This window comes from Ursus arctos, unplaced genomic scaffold, assembly GCF_023065955.2.
Source record: "Ursus arctos isolate Adak ecotype North America unplaced genomic scaffold, UrsArc2.0 scaffold_5, whole genome shotgun sequence".
NCBI classification, from domain to species: domain Eukaryota; kingdom Metazoa; phylum Chordata; class Mammalia; order Carnivora; family Ursidae; genus Ursus; species Ursus arctos.
This window is the reverse complement of record NW_026623067.1, coordinates 44,781,176-44,798,994: the sequence shown is the minus strand read 5'-3', so window position 1 is coordinate 44,798,994 and position 17,819 is coordinate 44,781,176. Positions and strand designations below refer to the sequence as shown.

The 17,819-nt window shown below is 40.3% G+C and overlaps 1 protein-coding gene across 2 annotated transcripts in view; it reads left to right on the top strand.

The window, feature by feature from the left end:
• Positions 1 to 275: 275 nt before the first annotated feature.
• PLPP1 (phospholipid phosphatase 1) overlaps positions 276 to 17,819 on the top strand; it is a 92,916-nt gene continuing 75,372 nt past the window's right edge. Inside the window, exon 1 of one of the 2 annotated variants that reach the window (XM_026498957.4) lies at positions 276 to 799. In XM_026498957.4, coding sequence (XP_026354742.1) covers positions 742 to 799 — 58 coding nt within the window. In that variant the 5' untranslated portion in view covers positions 276 to 741. The remainder of the gene's footprint in view (positions 800 to 17,819) is intronic. The other variant, XM_026498958.4, reaches the window with a different exon arrangement.

Below are 17,819 nucleotides of genomic sequence, written 5' to 3'. Positions count from 1 at the left end.
GGCTGGCAGAAAGCCGGCGCTCTGGGATCGTTGGTCCATAGCCTAGCTCTCCCTCCCGGCACCAATAACCCGCGGCCAGGGCTGACGAGACCTTCTTCTGCGACTACCGCAGGAACGCGGCTCGAAGCGACCCCCTTTGCCTCGCACCGGAGGCGCCCCCAACGTCTGCCCGACCACAGTGCATCCCACTTCAGGGGCGGGCTCTGCAGGTCGGGCGGGGCGGGGCCGGTGGCGCTGATTGGCCGGAACTCTCGGGCTTGGGGTTTCCCGGCCCCGCCCCGCCGCCCCATTACTGGCCGCCTAGACGTCGTCGCGCTCCCCTCAGCCAGGGAGGCCGCCCGCTGGCCGGTCCCGCGCTACTCCGCGGGAGGGGCCGAGCCCGTGTTCCTCCTCCCTACCGGTCCCATCCTTAAAGCACGAGTTCCGACGCCCCGCCTGTTGGAGCGGGCGCCGGGATCGGGACAGCGAACCGCCGGGGCAGGCCAGGGCCTACCGAGGAGGGCCTGAGACCACGGAGCAGCCGCGGCTGGCACGCGAGCGTCTCGGCGTGTGGGAGCTGCGAGGGCAGGGGTCCCGGGCGCCATTGCTGGCCGTCAGAGAGCCGCCCGGACCTCGTCTGCCCTCAGCGGCTCTTCTCCGGCCGAGAGGAGTCGTAGCTTGGGGCCGTCGCCACCCCCCGGCCCGGTGTCGTGAATTGTGTGCCTCATCCACCGCCCGCGTCGGGCCGCCGGGGCCGAGACCATGTTTGACAAGACGCGGCTGCCGTACGTGGCCCTTGATGTGCTCTGCGTGTTGCTGGGTACGTACGCTCCGCCGGCCCGAGGGGCGTGAGCGCGCGAGCTTGGGGTGGGGTGCCCCGGTGGGTACAGGCGTGTGTCTTTCTGGGAGGGGACTCGCGGAGACCTGCGGACGGGCGTAGGGGCGGTGTGTGTGCGCCTGACGCGCGCGCCTTTGCTGGGAGAGAGTCGGGGGGCGGCTTCCGCAGCCCGGAGATCCCGCTTTGCAGCCTGCTCTCCGGCCCCCGCGTGGCCCCCTCTGTCTGTCTGTCTCCCGCTGGTGTGCTGAGCCCAGCTCTGCTTGGACGCTGTTCACGCCTTTGCGCTTCGTCCCTTGCTCCTGTCCTCTGTTTCCAGTTCCACTCCCAACCGAGCGGGGTGGGCTCCTCCCCTCTCTGCTGTAGGGAAACCCGGTCACTGGCTTGTCAGGTTCAGTAGCGACACGGGAGGTTTGATTCACTGGGGATTCTCAGTAACAGGCGCCAGTGCCTGGTTTATCTTACTTGTGGGAAGCAGTTTCATTTTTCATCTTTAAAAGGCTAGAACGTTCCTAATTAGAAGGTGTTACACGGTTGTAAATTGTCAGTTTGCAAGTGGGTGTGAGGATGCCAGGTTTCTGCCTATAGGTCTGAAGAAGCTTGCCTTTTTGGGTGTGTGTGTTTGGGTGTGTGTGTGTGCGCGCGCGCCCCAGACCTGTTTCCTTCTCTGTACAGACTTAGCCATGGTGTAGCTTTCCATCTCCAGTGACAGCCCACAAGGAGCACTAGACATTCTTTGGCTGCAGCAGATTTGGCGTTGTCTTTCTTGCGGAACAGTTCATTTCTGGGGCTTCTGGTTGCCAGTTGCTTCTTTCTCTTGGCAAGAAAGAATTGAAGTCACCTGGATAAGGGATAGGCGTTAGAAGGAAATTTTCACCTTTTAAATATGTATTTTGTAAAGCAGTATGTTACGAACTATTTAGACGTTATTAAAAACAAACGAACAAGATCTGATTGAGGTTTGAGTAGCCCTAGTCAAGTATGGAAGTACTGGCAACTTCTTTGGCTGGGGGATCTGTGAGTTGAGAATCCTAGCTGCAGGTGTGCATAATGGCTTTTCACTGATAAATTCCCCGGGTTTGAATCCCGTATTCCACCTGCCTGCCTCAAAGCTGACCAGTTCGGCTCTTGCAGTCTTGCTCATTTCTTAGAAATTCTTTTACCTCTTCTTTGAGGTGAAATCCCTTTTTATTATTTATGAAATATTCTTATTGTTGACCAGGATACTTCCTGTAGAGCTCCACAGTGAATTTTTAGAGTTTAGGAAGGCGAAACAATTGTTTTGGAACACTGTAGAAACGCAAGGAATTCTTTCATATGTCAAGATATACTAATAACTACATTAAATATATTCAAATTTATTTACATTGAAAGGTTTATCTGTGGTAAAGATGTTAAATTTTATTTTGGTTTTAGATTTGTCTTTTAATTCCAGTGTAGTTAAAAAAACAGTATTAGTTTCAGGTGTGCAGTATAGTGACTCAACAATTCTATATATGACTCCGTGCTCATCAAAGTAAGTGTACTCTTAATCCCCTTCACCTGCTTCACCCATTTCCCCACCCACCTCCCCTCTAGTAAGATGTGCAATTTTAAAATGTACTTTAACTCATACTCACTGTCAATAGGGCTTTATCCAGCTTCATTTGTATTTTAGAGAAGGGAGAGGAAAATGTTTGGTTAGAAGTAATTTTGATAATTCTAATATATTGGATAATACCCTGTCATTCCTGCATATTGTGTACTCTCAGAATTATGTATCAACTTCCTCTTCTCCTACCTTGTGAGAGTTATTAATTTATAAAACAAATGTCAGGTTTTTTCTGTGGGCCAAGCACTGTACTAGGACAAATGAAACATAATACTGCTTTAAGGTAGCTAAAGCTAATATTAATAAACACAAAGTCATAAGGTAGACCTATGTTTTGTTTGTATGTTTTTAAATTTATCTATAATGGAGAAACCTGTACTGCAGTACAGTTTTATAAATTATAAGTTCTTCTTGTCTGTGTTTTCAACATGATGCAAATAGCACATAATTTTACTATAGAGGTAAGAAAAATTTTATTGCTACATTGACTGGACAGTTGTAGGATTTATGATGGCTTTCAAAAAGATAAAATTGTGTTTTTTTTTATTTTAAATGTGTTTTGTGGTTTTGGAAAAACTTGCTTTGGGGACTTACGGATTAAGTATGTTTTAGAAAAAGATACCTCATCTATTTGAAACATGTTTTATCTGTTACTGTATTACTCAAGATTCTTTTAAAGTAATTCAGAAGACTTTCATGATGGGCCCAGCATTCCCTTTTTTTAAATAGAAAATGAAGTACTGACTTATTTTAATTGGGTATATAAGATGACATTAGATTTAGCATTATCAATTCTCCACTACAAACAGCAATGAAAGAGAACAGTGGGGGAGGAGATAAACTTTTTCATGCTGAGTTTTGGAAGGCAATACATTTTGATAGCAAATTCACCTTTTTATTGAAGTGTAGGGGTTATTTTAAATTTGTTTTTTATTCACTTTACTCATAGCAGGAGATTGACAGCCTAAAATTAGGGGTTATCAACTTGGCATTAACTTTATTCTTTTTCTGTGGAGAATATATAGGTAAGAGTTAACTACACCAACAAAAAGATGATTAAACACTTCTTAAGTACAGGGTTATGTGAACGTGATTCATAATTACAATGTGAGTATGTTCCAGGTTCTGTTAATGAACACCCCAACATCATACAGTGTATCCGTTTTAATGTGATGATGTTACATGATTACGTTACATGACTACTTTATAATTTTATGGAGTGTGATGTCTGTTGAAGTGATCATTAAACGTGTTGTGTGTGTGTGTGTGTGTGTACATTTGTACCCCTCAGTCATCTCTATCACTGTAAAACATGAATTCCTCCATCTGATATACCCAAATGATTAGTTCCTTCAGTGGATGTGGTAAGTTCTTGGAAAAAGAGTGAAAATTTTGAGAGATGGTATGTATTTGAAATGGAGCATAATCCTGACATCTTTATCTGGCTGTTTTGATGATGAGTTCTGTCATTGTAGAAAAGGCTGCATATGAGCATCAGAGCACACAGGAAAAGCTGCTCTATAGGGAATGATAGCAGGCTGGTGTGAAAGGAGCAGTGTTTTTGCCCAGTGTGTTAAATGGTGTCCTGAATAAAACTTACTAGTGTTTAGTTACTGAGAGTCAGTCGAGATTTTATCCACCATGGCATAAGGCTGCCAGTTAGTGGACACTGAGTCCACTCATTGATTCAATGCACATTGATTGAAGGCTGATTCTGCCAGGTCCATGTTAGGTGCTAGCGATACAAAGATGAGTAAGACAATCCTTGCCCTAAAGGAGATCAGGGTCTAATGAAGAACAAACAAACAGGTTATAGTACATCATGATAAGCATAATAATAGAGATATGGAATAAATGCCCTTTGAGTATGGAGAAGGGAGTTGTCTTAGACCTGATCCATTATAAATAAATGGTTTGTTTGTTTATCCTTAGTGATGTAGAAGTGACAAAAGTTTCCTGGACTATTTCTTAGAATCTTTTTTTTCCCCTCCCCAACTTGATGAGAGGCAGTAGGGACCCAAGTTAAGTACCCTATGTTTATGACTTTTTTTGTAGACCGTCCCGTGGTGTCTAGAAGATTTAGGTGGGGGGCGCCTGGGTGGCACAGCGGTTGAGCGTCTGCCTTCGGCTCAGGGCATGATCCCGGTGATCTGGGATCGAGCCCCACATCAGGCTCTTCTGCTATGAGCCTGCTTCTTCCTCTCCCACTCCCCGTGCTTGTGTTCCCTCTCTCGCTGGCTGTCTCTATCTCTGTCGAATAAATAAATAAAATCTTTAAAAAAAAAAAAAGATTTAGGTGGAACTGAAAGAACTTTTTGTGTGCTTGTGTTTTGCTGTGTGGCAGTCATTTAGAATACGTGTTAGGCTCCATATTCTCGTCTGCCCCTCCAGCTCTGTTCTCTACCTTGCTCTGTGATCTAGGAGGCAGATAAATTGTATGGGCTGTATCAACTGACCTCTTACTTTATGGTTTCTGTTTGGTTTTGGCTGGTGGTACATCAGTAGGGGGCCTGGAAGAGTCCGTTCTCTCCTGCTGGATTTGTGTTGCTAGAGCTGTTCTATGGTTTTGTGAGTAGGTCACAGCTTCTTTTCAATGGCCCTCTCTGTCATCCAGCTGCAGTTACAGGTCTTTCTGGGTTCTGATAACCCCTTATTTCCCCCTTTAGGTCTAATGATGATAATGGCCTCCTGATGTTGGTAGCTTGGGAGTACTCCACCATGCCTTGCTACTTTCCCTAAATCCTGCCTGTAATTATAAAGATGGTTCCTTCATTAAATTCTTTTGAATACTTTTTTTGACTGTGTTTGTGGGTTTGTTTGTTTTTGCTTGGGACCCTCCTAACAACATACATATCCAAAACACATTTGAGGTAGCTTCCCTTTCTGCACTTAACACCATTTACAGCTGCTCTTTATAGCAGGTGGAGACAGAAGCTCATGGGCTCCAATGCTGGCTTTCTTAGAAGGGAGGTTGGTCATAGTTTCCTTAGCAAGCTCCAAATATGGTATCACTATTATGCCAAAACAGAGTCAATAGATTAAGAATAAAATCTGGCAGGAAAAAAACTGGCAGCCTATAGTAGGTGTTTATAGAATCCCTGTTACTTGTTCTTCCTCAGTACTTACCTTAAATACTGATACCATGTGTTGTTGCTATGATACTGACATCATTCTGCCCCTGAAGTATTACCCCTGAGGAGTGGTCCCTTCCCTCTCATTTGGGCCTGTTTCTCGAGGAAAAACAATCAAGTATTCAGTGAAGATTCTCATTTGCTAAATAGTCTGCAACATTTTGTGCCTTCCCTTTTTTTTTTAAATGTTTTTTTATTATGTTAGTCACCATACAGGACATCCCTGGTTTTTGATGTAAAGTTCGATGATTCATTAGTTGCATATAACACCCAGTGCACCATGCAATACGTGCTCTCCTTACAACCCATCACCAGCCTATCCCATTCCCCCACCCCCCTCCCCTCTGAAGCCCTCAGTTTGTTTCTCAGAGTCCATAGTCTCTCATGCTTCATTCCCCCTTCTGATTACCCCCCTTTCTTTATCTCTTTCTTCCCCTACCGATCATCCTAGTTCTTATGTTCCATAGATGAGAGAAATCATATAATTGTCTCTCTCTGCTTGACTTATTTCACTTAGCATTATCTCCTCCAGTGCCGTCCATGTTGCAGCAAATGTTGAGAATTCGTTCTTTCTGATAGCTGAGTAATATTCCATTGTATATATGGACCACAACTTCTTATTCCAGTCATCTGTTGAAGGGCATCTCGGTTCCTTCCACAATTTAGCTATTGTGGACAATGCTGCTATGAACATTGGGGTGCATATGGCCCTCCTCTTTTTTTCTAAATATTCTTTCCTTTTTTTCTAACATTTATTCGTTCATTCATTCATTATTGAACATGTATTTGTTTAATATCTGCTAGGTGCTTGGCATTGTGTTGGATGCTGAAGATAAAAATAAGTAAATCAATACATAATGCTTATCTTGATTGCTAGCCATTTCATCCTCCATTAACTTTTATTAAGCAAACTTGTTTTAGTTCTGATGAAAGTTTACTGGGTTTCTCTTTTTTATATAACTTTTCTCTTTCTTCCAAACCACAGTGAGAGGGAAGGGATCTTAGAAAATGAACAAAAATTTGTTAAGCTGGCATATTCTTGGGTTAGACTGGAGTCCTGTTGCAGGCTTTTTCTACCTTTAAGTGGCCAGTTTTGAATGAAAGCAGAGGCCTGTGAGAAAATGCTACTGTTTGGCTCCAGTTGGCTTTATACAGTTGAGTTTTAACTTAAACTTACCTTGCTTGGAATAAAGTATGGAAATGTTTAGAGAATGTTCTTCTCTATAGATTTTATGAAATGTAAATTCTTCCTTTGTATTCACGTTGAGTTACATCCTTTTGGAAACTCATGGGCATGTTGTGGATCTTGATTAATCTTTTTCTTGTTTAGTCATTTTTGGCTGAGCTCTACCAGTTTCCTATCTGCTCAGCTTGGGGAATTATTCAGATTCTTGTGGATAAGAAATTGAAGTTTAGGGGCGCCTGGGTAGCGCAGTCGTTAAAGCGTCTGCCTTCAGCTCAGGGCGTGATCCCGGCGTTCCGGGATCGAGTCCCACATCGGGCTCCTCTGCTAGGAGCGTGCTTCTTACTCTCTCACTCGCCTGCTCTGTTCCCTCTCTCGCTGGCTGTCTCTCTGTCACATAAATAAATAAAAAAAACTTAAAAAAAAAATTGAAGTTTAAATTGCTATTGTTTATCCTACTAAAAGAAGTTGGAAGAAAGTCACTAAACTCTCAGATTTTAAGTAATCCAGTTAAAAGGTAGCTTCCATTTTATAGAAAGGTATTTGGAATGTTAATTGTCCACTTCCTCCTAATTTAGGTGACTTAATTCAACATTTGGGGTAGAAATATACAATCTGTGTGATAAGCTAGTTACGGATTATATGGACACTGTTTTGTCTCTCTTACTCTGTTTACAAAGCACTCACCATTCAGAGAGTATGAACAGTGGTTACAAGTAGCTTTCTTCTTCCATCCTTATTTATTTACCTTATTTTTCGTTTTTATAATTTTTCCCCTTTCTCCTGCTTTCCATCTTCCCTTCAGCCTTCTTGCTGTCTAGGTTTAAAACCCAGGTGGCTTAAACAGAGTTGTTGGTTTTTTTGTTTTTGTTTTTTTCTGAAACTAGTCTAAAATTGGGAATGACTTGTTCTTTATAAACTGTAGTTTTTTTTTTTCTTTAAAATAATAGGTAGTGGTGGACTAGTCTAGTGATGGACTCTTGATCTAAATTGCTTAGGTCACATTTCACTTCCTCTCTTTACTAGCTGTGTGACCTTGGGCAGTTTTCTTCTTTGCGCCACTTTTCCTAATAAAAGTACCTACTTTATATGGTTGTTGCGAGGCTTAAGTAAGTCAATATGTAAAGAGCTTAGAGCAGTGCCTTGCACTTAATGTGCATGATATGTTTGTCAAGTAAAATTAATCCTCTCTAATCCTACCAGCTATAACATAATTTTAGTAGAAATAATATCAACTAGTTTTGTGTAGGGACAAAAACACTCACAAACTTTGAAATGTTTCCCATAAATACTCATGGAATGTCTTTGAAGCTTATAGAGCATCTTGAAATAGTAGTGTTGTATCAGGCATGTGTAAAAACCACATATACGATCTCCAAGTAATGGTAATCCCAGCAGTGGTGGAAATTGGTCTGTGTAGGTCTGTGTTAGAAAGTAATTAAACAAATGGAAAAACTATACATTCATAAATCCTTAATTTCAGCTTAATCAAGAAAATGGAGTTAGTTATACTCTATGTCACCTTCACTATTTTTAGTGCCCAGGCCGTGGGAATGGTCACTGCTTCACATAAAAAATGAACTTCATTTAAAAAAATTTTTTTGAATGACCTTAATTGTACATCCTTTTTGTAAATTCTATTATTTGAATTCTCTGCAAGTAAGTAGACAGCAAAGAAAAAACTGTTGTGTAATACTTCTCCATACCCTCTACTCCCTCTTACTCACTTCTCCATACCCTCTTTTCCCTCTTACTCTTGTTTTTTTTTTTTTTTCCAACCAGATATTTATTTCGATGTATCTTAATCTGAAATTGTGTTTTTGGTTTGTGTGTGTGAGAAGAATGCTAGGTTTTTTAAATATTTGACTTTGCATTATCTTTATTTATGGGAGCATCCATTATGTGTTTAATACAATGTTAGGAGCTGTAAATATCATTGTGAACAAGATAATGTCTTTAAACTAATCTTTAAGACCATTACAGATGTTTGTAAATGCCACAAAAGAATTAAAACAAGGTTAGAAGAGAGTGAGATGGTGGAGGGGGCGGTCTCAAGGAAGACTTCTCTGAGGACGGGATATTTGAACTGGCGGTGGAGGAACTGGAGGAAGTTGATTCCAGGTTTGGGGAAGAGCAGGTGTTGAGGGCCAAACAGCGAAGAGCATTTTGTAACAGGAATTGTAACATTTGTAACAGTATGACTGGAATATAGTATGCATCCATGGTATTCGCAATAGTGAATTTTGTAACATTTCTAAATGTCAAAATCGGTAATAATAATTGACAGTTGTTTGGTGCTTACTAGGCCCTGTGTGGCCTGTAAAGTCTCTTAACAACTTGATCAGGGAGGGTAGCTTGGTCATGTCCATTCTGTAGTTGATAGAACTGAGACCTAGCATAATTGGGAAGCTCTCCAAATGGAACCCAGCTAAGAAGCAGTATAGTCAGGAACTGGGAAATGCATTTTTAAGGATTAAAAGTTTTGAATGTGGATTCACTGGCCCAGATTTAGGAAAGGTGCTAATAAATGGAGAGGTTGAGGAAGGAGAGGTTAGGGAATTAGTTGACTCCCAAAACAATAATTATTTTTAGGTAGCCTAATTGTTTTATGACTATCTGAATTCGATATGATAGGACTTCAGAGTCTATTTCTACTTAACGGTGTTTTGAGCATGTGCCTGCTGTCCAAAGGCAATTTAATTTTTCTTACTCAAACTCCTAATTACAACTAAGAGTTTGCCAGAAGAGTATATAATACTGGAGGATGTAACTAATTTGCCCTGTTTGGTGAAATACCCACAGATTTTTTTTTTTTTTTTCCAGATAGCATTGTCATGGGCATTTCTATACAGGAAAGGAAGACCTTTGTCCTTCACTGTATTGCATGTGAGTCATGCATTACAGAGTTCAGAGTCACCTTTGGTAACTCATTCCAGCAGATACAGTTAGAATCTCATGGTTTAGTTCTCGGTTGTCATTGCTTGGATATGTTTCCTGAGTCTTTTTCAGGGTGCGGTGCCTAGGAAAATGACATATAGGAAATGTGTACTGGATGAGCTCTTGAGTTAATTGGCAGCTTGTTAAGCCAGGTTCCACCTTGCCTTCTGGTACATTTGCATCAGCACTAAGAGAGATGGGTTGGCTGCTTAGGTGCTTTAGGGGTAGATGAGGAAAAGCGAAGAAAACTATTATTCACTGAATGCCTGAATGAGCCTTTGGAAATGGAAAATGTCTTACGTAAACTCATGCAATCATCACAAAACTCTGAGGTTTTAGCTTCATTTTATGTCATAGCATGGAATACAAAAATGGGTAGAAAAATAAAACAAAAGCCATGGATCTCAAATAGCTCTTGCTTACTGTGGAAGACAGACTTATAAGAAACAGTGACAATACTGTATGGTAAGTTGAGTGCCTGATAGGTTCTAGCTTTGAAGTTACTAAGAGTGAGTGAGACAGGCTCTCCATCCTGGAGAGGTACATAGAGCCTTGTAACTGGTGATCAGCAGGTATGTTAATGAAGTCTGTATTTCAAAATGATTGCTCCTGAAATGATTGCTTTTACTTTCCAGCAGAGATAACGTATTTGGGAGCATTACTTTTGGCTAGTGCTAAATTCTGTAAATCCTGCAGACAGTTCAGGCCCCATCTGTATTACTGGGTGAAGACACAGGAGGTGGGTGCTTAGAAAGTGTGTGGCACGTGGTAGGCATTTAAATATTTGCAACATGAATGTATAGGCAATGTATTTGAGTCAGCCCCTCTTCCAGGGTTTGAGTTTTAGCTCCATTTATTACTAACTCTATGATGTTGGGCAGGTCACTTCAATTCTGAGTTTCATCATCTAATGAGGAAAAAGATGCTAATAGTGCATTCTTCATATTGCTGTGAAATTAGATGAGATAATGTATGAGGCAATGTATATGGAGTGTTTAGCAAGGTGAAGTGTTTAGCATAGTCCTGGCCCATGCTGTTGTTACCATGATTAAATTAATAAGCCAATTTGGTACTACTGACCCAGTCTGTTATTCAAATTTGATGTCACATGGTAGTGACTTTTTTTTTTTTTTTTAGAACATTAGTTAGTGTAGTTCTAGTTTTGTCTTAAAGAGCATTGAGATAGGAATTTGTTTGGTATTTCATTTTTTAGTGCCCAGATCATTTTGGGAAATGTTTCAATTACTTTTAACCTATTTCTTTCTGGGATCAGATACCTCAGTAAGATCTTCTGATTTTACTTCTAGGTGAACAGTATTCCCACAGCTCATAGGCAAGTACCCAAATGAATGTTTATGGTTGGAGGGAGAGTAGTAAAATAGAAATAGGTGTGTGAGCTAGTAATGGCATGGTATGGCTAGTGGTAACTTCTCTTAGTTCTCAGTTCCTAAAACATGAAGGTTTTATGTCTTAAATATAAACTGGTCAAGAGCTAACTTGTAGTTCACGTTGAAAGAGCTAAACATAACCTGTTTTCATCATAACTTCTTTGATCAGTAAGAATTTATCCTTTCTTCTTTCCATAGAGTTTAAGAAGCAGATGTATATAATGGCCGCACCCATCTGCAGTGTTCTGGGATAGCCCAATTTTAGTTAATAGCCTTCTGCATAAAGGCAGTTTGTTAAATGTATAACTAAATGTAATTAAGAGTCATACTTCTATAATATTAACTTTAAAACTATTATTAAAAAACATAATTTTTCAAGCGACATCCCAATTCGATTTGGAAAATATACCTAACATAACATAGGATAACATAGTTAGGCAATGTAACAGAAGCAAGTGACTTTTTACTTTTTTTTTTTAAAGGCATGGATAAGAGAAAGGGATTTTAAATGGGCTCCTTTCCAAATATTTATTGTTTCTGACCCAGTGGTCGAGTTGGCGAAAATGTTTTTTAAATTGTGATGTTATCAAAACTTGTTAGGCAGGTTATGGGTAATATTCAACTTTATAGCTAGTGTTGGATATCTACATCAATACTAACTTTATGTACCACAGTATGAATGAGATTCTAAGTGCTGCCATTGAAGGTAGCCTAATTATGAACCAAATGTAGTAACAAGTAAATTACCTTTATGGAGATGTTTTTGCATGGACTTTCCCCCTTGCTTAGGATTTGATGTCATGGAGTTTTTCCAGTGAGTGCAGTTTCTCTATGTAACTATTTAAATAGTTCAAAGTATGATCTAGTAGTGAAAGCAGTTGGCTTGGAAGTCAAATTCTGGTCTTGCTTCTGCTATTGTCAGTGATCACATGGGCAGGATCTCATGGGCTACACTTTTATTCATGTGTAATTTATAATGAGAATAATATCTGCTTGCATGTATCTCAGCATCATAGTGGTAACAAACCTTGCTTATTAAGAAGAGTCAGTTGCTGCAGAATATATTACAGCAGTTGACACCAGTGGACTCACAGTAGGAAGAGAGGGCACATAGTATACAAGGGGGTGTTTTGAGCAACTGGAACAGACGTATAGGTGATAAATTATAAGTCTAGTCTGGCCTAGAATGGGGTGAATGTTGTCAGCAGAAAGTAGGAAAAAGCTGAAAAGGGTTTAGGAATGTTTAGGTTTAGGAGGTAGTGATGGGTCCTGATACAAAGTAATACAAAGTAATACAGGCCCCCTGCTTGAGTTTTCTCTTTTGCCATACTTAGGTACACAAGTTTATCAGTGACCCAAGTGGCTCATGAAATCTTGCAAGTAGTTTGTTATTCCTGTATCAGTCATACTGTGAGAAATGGGAACTTGTGCTACCTTGAAAAGCCAAAGCAAAACATAATTTGGTCAGACTGAAATTTCAGTGAAGGGAGATAGAGCATAGGTGGCTCAGTAGGTTAAGTGTCTGCCTTTGGCTCAGGTCATGATCCCAGGGGCCTGGGATTGAGCCTCACATCGGGCTCCCTGCTCAGCGGGGAGTCTGCTTCTCCCTCTCCCCCCTGCTTGTGCTCTCTTTTCCTCTCTCTCTCTGACAAATTAAAAAAAAAAAACAACTTAAAAAAAAATGTTGGACTGAGAAAGGAGAGTATAGTAGAGAAGATTCCAAGCACAGGCCAGCAGAATCATTTCTGAGAATGGGAAGAGATCAGTTAGGACTATCAGCTGACACACTAATAGCCTAAAATAATAGGTTGTCATGGTTGCCTATGATATGCCAGATGGAGGAAGAATCATCTTGCCAGATATAGGAATAACTTTATTTTTAAAAATAAATTCCCAAGTGTATGTGTGTTGTTCACATCTAACATGGTATATTGAACTCATGACCCTGAGATCAGAGTTGCATTCTCTATCGACTGAGCCAGCCAGGCACCCCTAGGAATACCATTTTTATATCAATGGTACTGTATAGTAATAGTTGAACTCCTCTTGAAGAACCGTCTTTGCTGAGAACAATAGATTACTTCATACCCTTGTTTTCCAAATAACTGTTACCAAGTATGGTGGAGTTGGGGATGTGGAGCCTGGTAAACTTGATTTCAAAATTCTGCTTTGCTATATATTCTTGATTTGGTTCACACAGTTGTTTATTTAGTCCTGCTGAGCTTCAATTTCTTTACTTGCGTAATGGAGAGAATATGGTCTACATAATAGATTTGTTAGGAATAGATGAAAATCTTTATAAATAAAGCACCTGGTACTTAGTAGGCACTTAACAAACGAATGCTTGCCTGTCTTTTTTCTTGCTTCCCAAGTCGCTGATGTTCATTGTGTAGTTTCAGCATTGTGTGTTTGCCTTTAGCCTTGAGGTAATAATTGGTGGGAATCCTTGCTTCTTCAGCTTATCTTCTGTATAAAATAACTTGAGTAGTACAAACATATGTTTTTTGGGAAAACGGATGTATGATTTGCTACTGCAGTAATCATAACCATTAAGAAAAGAATTTTACAAACTTTTGGCATGTGCGCCTTTAAAAATGTGTGTGTGTGTGTGTGTGTGTGTGTGTGTGTGTGTGTTTTAAACAAAGCTTACTAATTTAGATATGCCACTTTGGTGACTTCCTGCCAAAGTAAGCATTTTTATGTTTTTCTTCTGAGACTCATCTTAGTATAACTTTATTTTAGTTTTTGGACCCTTGCCAGTTGGCATAATTTCAGACTAGACATGATGGATCCACATAAATACTTCTAAGATTTATGTTATACAATACATTTTTTATTGGGTGGGGTATGTGAACTGTTCAATGTAGTTGCGGTTTCAGGTCTGGATTTTATTTAGTAGTTTATTTAAAATTTTTGATTTGTAGTTTTGATTCTTGAGTTATTTCTTACTCATATTTTGAGCACTGAGAGAACTAATTTTGTACCAAAATGGTGAAACAAGTTATTCTGATTTCTTTCGTACAACTTAAGTTACTAAAGCAATCTCCTGAGAGGTTTTTAAATCTGCCCCCAACCACCAGTATACACCACCTTTTAAGAGAGTGTTATGAATACACTTTTCTAGAAGATGACTCTCCTAGAAATTTTAGAAGGTTATCAGTTTGCCAGCTTTATTCTTTGGAATATAGGTCTTCCCACTGCTTGGGAGAAGTTGTTATTCTTTGGAATATAGGTCTTCCCACTGCTTGGGAGAAGTTCTCTTGACCAGCTACTGATGAGAGAGACTTTGTTGGTTAAGCGAAGCTTGTGGATGGGATTGCTGAGACCAGAAGACTCATTCAGAGAGAGAAGTAACTTAACCAGGTGTTCTCATCTGGATACATGGCGCTTTGTTTTAAAAGCTTAAATAATACCCAGATAGAACCCTATAGGTCATAATTTCTTTAAAGACTAAATAAACTCTTGAAAGAGGAACCTCTTGAAAGAGAAATCTTTCCCTTGATTCACTATCCTACATTGTTTTATGAAATTTGTTGGCTATTGAGAAGCCTTTGAAGAAAGCTATCTGAAGTACATATAGTTGATAATTTGATGAAATCTTGTGTATATGTTGATAGATTTTCCAAGTTAAAAAGTACTTTTTCGCTAGAGGCAGTAGGCACAGGAGAAAGATCAGGGAATAAGTACTAATTAAGCTCTCTTAACATGCCAGGTGTTATGGTAGGCACATTACTAGGCTCTTAGTTTACAACTGTTCTGGAAGGTATATAAATAGTATTTTTTTGCGTTCACCACATGAGGAAATCGAGCTCAGATAGGTAAGTAATTTGCCCATGCTCACATAAGTTTAGTAACGGGCAGAATGCAAGAAGTAAACTCAGGTGGAAAGTCCCAACTGTACGCAGGACCTTACCCTGTCACACCAAAGGAAAGATTTCGGGAGTAGCTAAATGGGAGCTAGAGTAGCAAGTAGATGTTAGCAAGGTGGAAGTTGGGGTCTTTGTGTAGAGTGTGGCAGGAGGTTTGGAATAGGTGTGGGGAATAGAGAAATGTGATATGAGGCCTAAGTCAAGAGTAAAATTCTCTCTTTTGACATACAGTTCTATGAATTTACACAATTTACGCTTTAGAGTCATGTAACTACTACATAAGCTAAAGAACTCATCTATTACCCCAAGCAGATTCCCTCCTGATGCTCTTTTGTAGTCAACTCCTCCCACATCCTACATCTCTGGCAACCACTGATTGGTTCCCTATAAAGTCATATAAATGAAATCATGCAGTATGTAGCCTTTTGAGTCTGGCTTCTTCACTTAGCATAATGCATTTCTAATTAGGCAGCCATTAATGATGTAAATGTTACTGTACAATTTTGCTACAGTTTTTGGCCTTGAGCTCTCAAAATGCTTTTATCATCCCCAATTTGTTTCATGTAAACAGAATTTTTTTTTGGCTGAGAAATGATTATAGTTACAGCTTGAAATATCAAAGAAGCCCAAAATAGATACCTGATAAGTACACAGAGAAGAAAGGAAAATAGAAAAAAATTAGCTGTCTCTCCCCACACCCTATTACGTCAGCCATCTCTTTGCCTTTTGCCCATAGAAATCTGCATGGAAAGTGTGCTACTGACTGTGACCTTTGCCATCTTGAAAAAGAAAGGGAACAGCTGTTACCATGAGAGGGTGGAAGGAATTAATGTTGTTCCTCGCCAGTTGGCACCGTGTGCCTTTTGGGCAGGGAAGAACAGGTGACCAACTTCTTTTTATTTTTGTTAGCGTATAAATAAATAGGCTGTGTGTGTGTGTGTGTGTGTGTGTGTGTGTGTGTGTGTCCCCGCAAGAATCTGAGTCCATATTAAAATAACCTGCCCTTATAGTCCTGGATTTTTTTTTTTTTCAAAAAAAGCTGTTTAAATATATACACACATTTATTTTGTGTGTCTTAATGAGCTAAGAGACTCCAAGGTTGAGTATATTATAGGTCATTATTGACAGAAAAGCACAAAAAGTAAAATCCTTCTTTGGTAAATGTCATTTATATCCAAACTGCCTTTTCTCCCCTTTGTCCCAACTTAAATACAGAACAAAAAAACCCAGTAAGATAACTAAGTACTTTTTATAGTAAAACCATCAGCCACAGAGATGTGGTCACTTCAAGCTGGTGACCAGAGTGCAGGTGTCTGTAAAAGCTGAGGTTGCTCTGTTCTTTGAACTCTTGCCCCTGGATACTTCACGTACCATCTCTGTGAATCACATCCAAACACGCAGTGTGTTCTAGCACTGACCCCTCCTACCTGGCGCAGGGCTCTTTCTCTCTTCTACCTCTACGTTGCACAAACTCCTCTTCCTGCAGTACAGCTTTTACCAAGCCCTTTCTTGCTCAAGAGCCAGTGTTGGTTTTTCATTTTTTATTGAGACATATCCACACTATTTGCCTGGGACAGAAGATCCTCATGGTGTAGTTTGCTTTGCTCATTCATATTTCTGCTATTTCTCAGTTCTCTACTTGAGTTGGATCATCCCGTGTTTGTTTGTTTTAATTGTCTGGCGACAGATCGAGCTCAGTGATCAATCTTTAATGCATTTCTAATTCCATTTCCCATTGTAGTTGTTTAGCATTTTAGTCTCTTTATTCCGTTACAATTGTTTTGAATGTTTTTCTGCTCTGTGAAAACCTCCATTTATCCTCTGCTTTCTGATTTTTTAGCAAATGTTACTGTTTTCCACTTCATTTTTAAAAAAGATTTATTTTAGAGAGAGAGAGCATGAGCAGGAGGGGCAGAGGGAGAGGTAGAGAGAATCTGAAGCAGACTCCATGCTAAGCATGGAACCCAATGCAGGATTTGGGACCATGGGAGCCCAACCTGAGCCAAAACCTAGCGTTTTTAACGAGTTGTGCCACCCAGGTGCCCCTGTTTCCCACTTCATTTAGAAGGATTTAGAGTTAATAAATACGTGTTTGAAACCTGGATGCACCACATACTATCACAGCTGATAGCCAGTCGTATACATCTTAGTTTTCCTTTCTCCAGCCCACAACCATCCATTGTCCAGGTCCCTGCCGCGGACATCTCCAGGATCCTCAACTGAAAGGTTGAAGCAGAACCCAGGTTCTCTAGCACGAGCTGGTGTCTGTTCTGAGTGGCCAGTGCTGGTACAGCACTAGTTATTAAATATTTTTAATTTCACCCTTATTATATCTATGACTTTAATTAAGTTACTTATCCTTTCTGAGTCATCCTCTCATCTTTAAAATGGGGATAATAATACCTGTTTTACAAGGTGACTTTGTGCATTCATCAAATACCTTGTGGAGGGCTTGCCCTCTTTTCAGCACTGACTTAAGTGCTTGGGATATATCAGTGAACAAAACAAAAATATCCATACCTAATGGAGCTTGTGTTCTAGTATTATGAGGATGAAATGAAAATTAATGTTAAAAGTTCAGTATGGTGCCAGACGCACAGAGGTACGCACACTGTTTTAGTCCTCTTGATTCCTTGCCACACTTTTCCATCAGGGCCAAAGGGCCACGGGGAGTATGGGAACAGGGAAAGGGTGAAGTCAGTACTAGTAACGGGGTGTGGCTTCCCCAAAGAGGACTTGTGTCCTGACTACATTGCGTGGCAATACAAATGAAATAGGACGCTTATAATTTTTTTTGTAAAAAATGCTAGCTGACCCTGTGCTTGATAGTCTTGGTTGTCTTCCTATGCTTTCATTTCCTCGCATCTACTTTGGATATAGTTCTGTTCATTCACATCGTCAAGTCC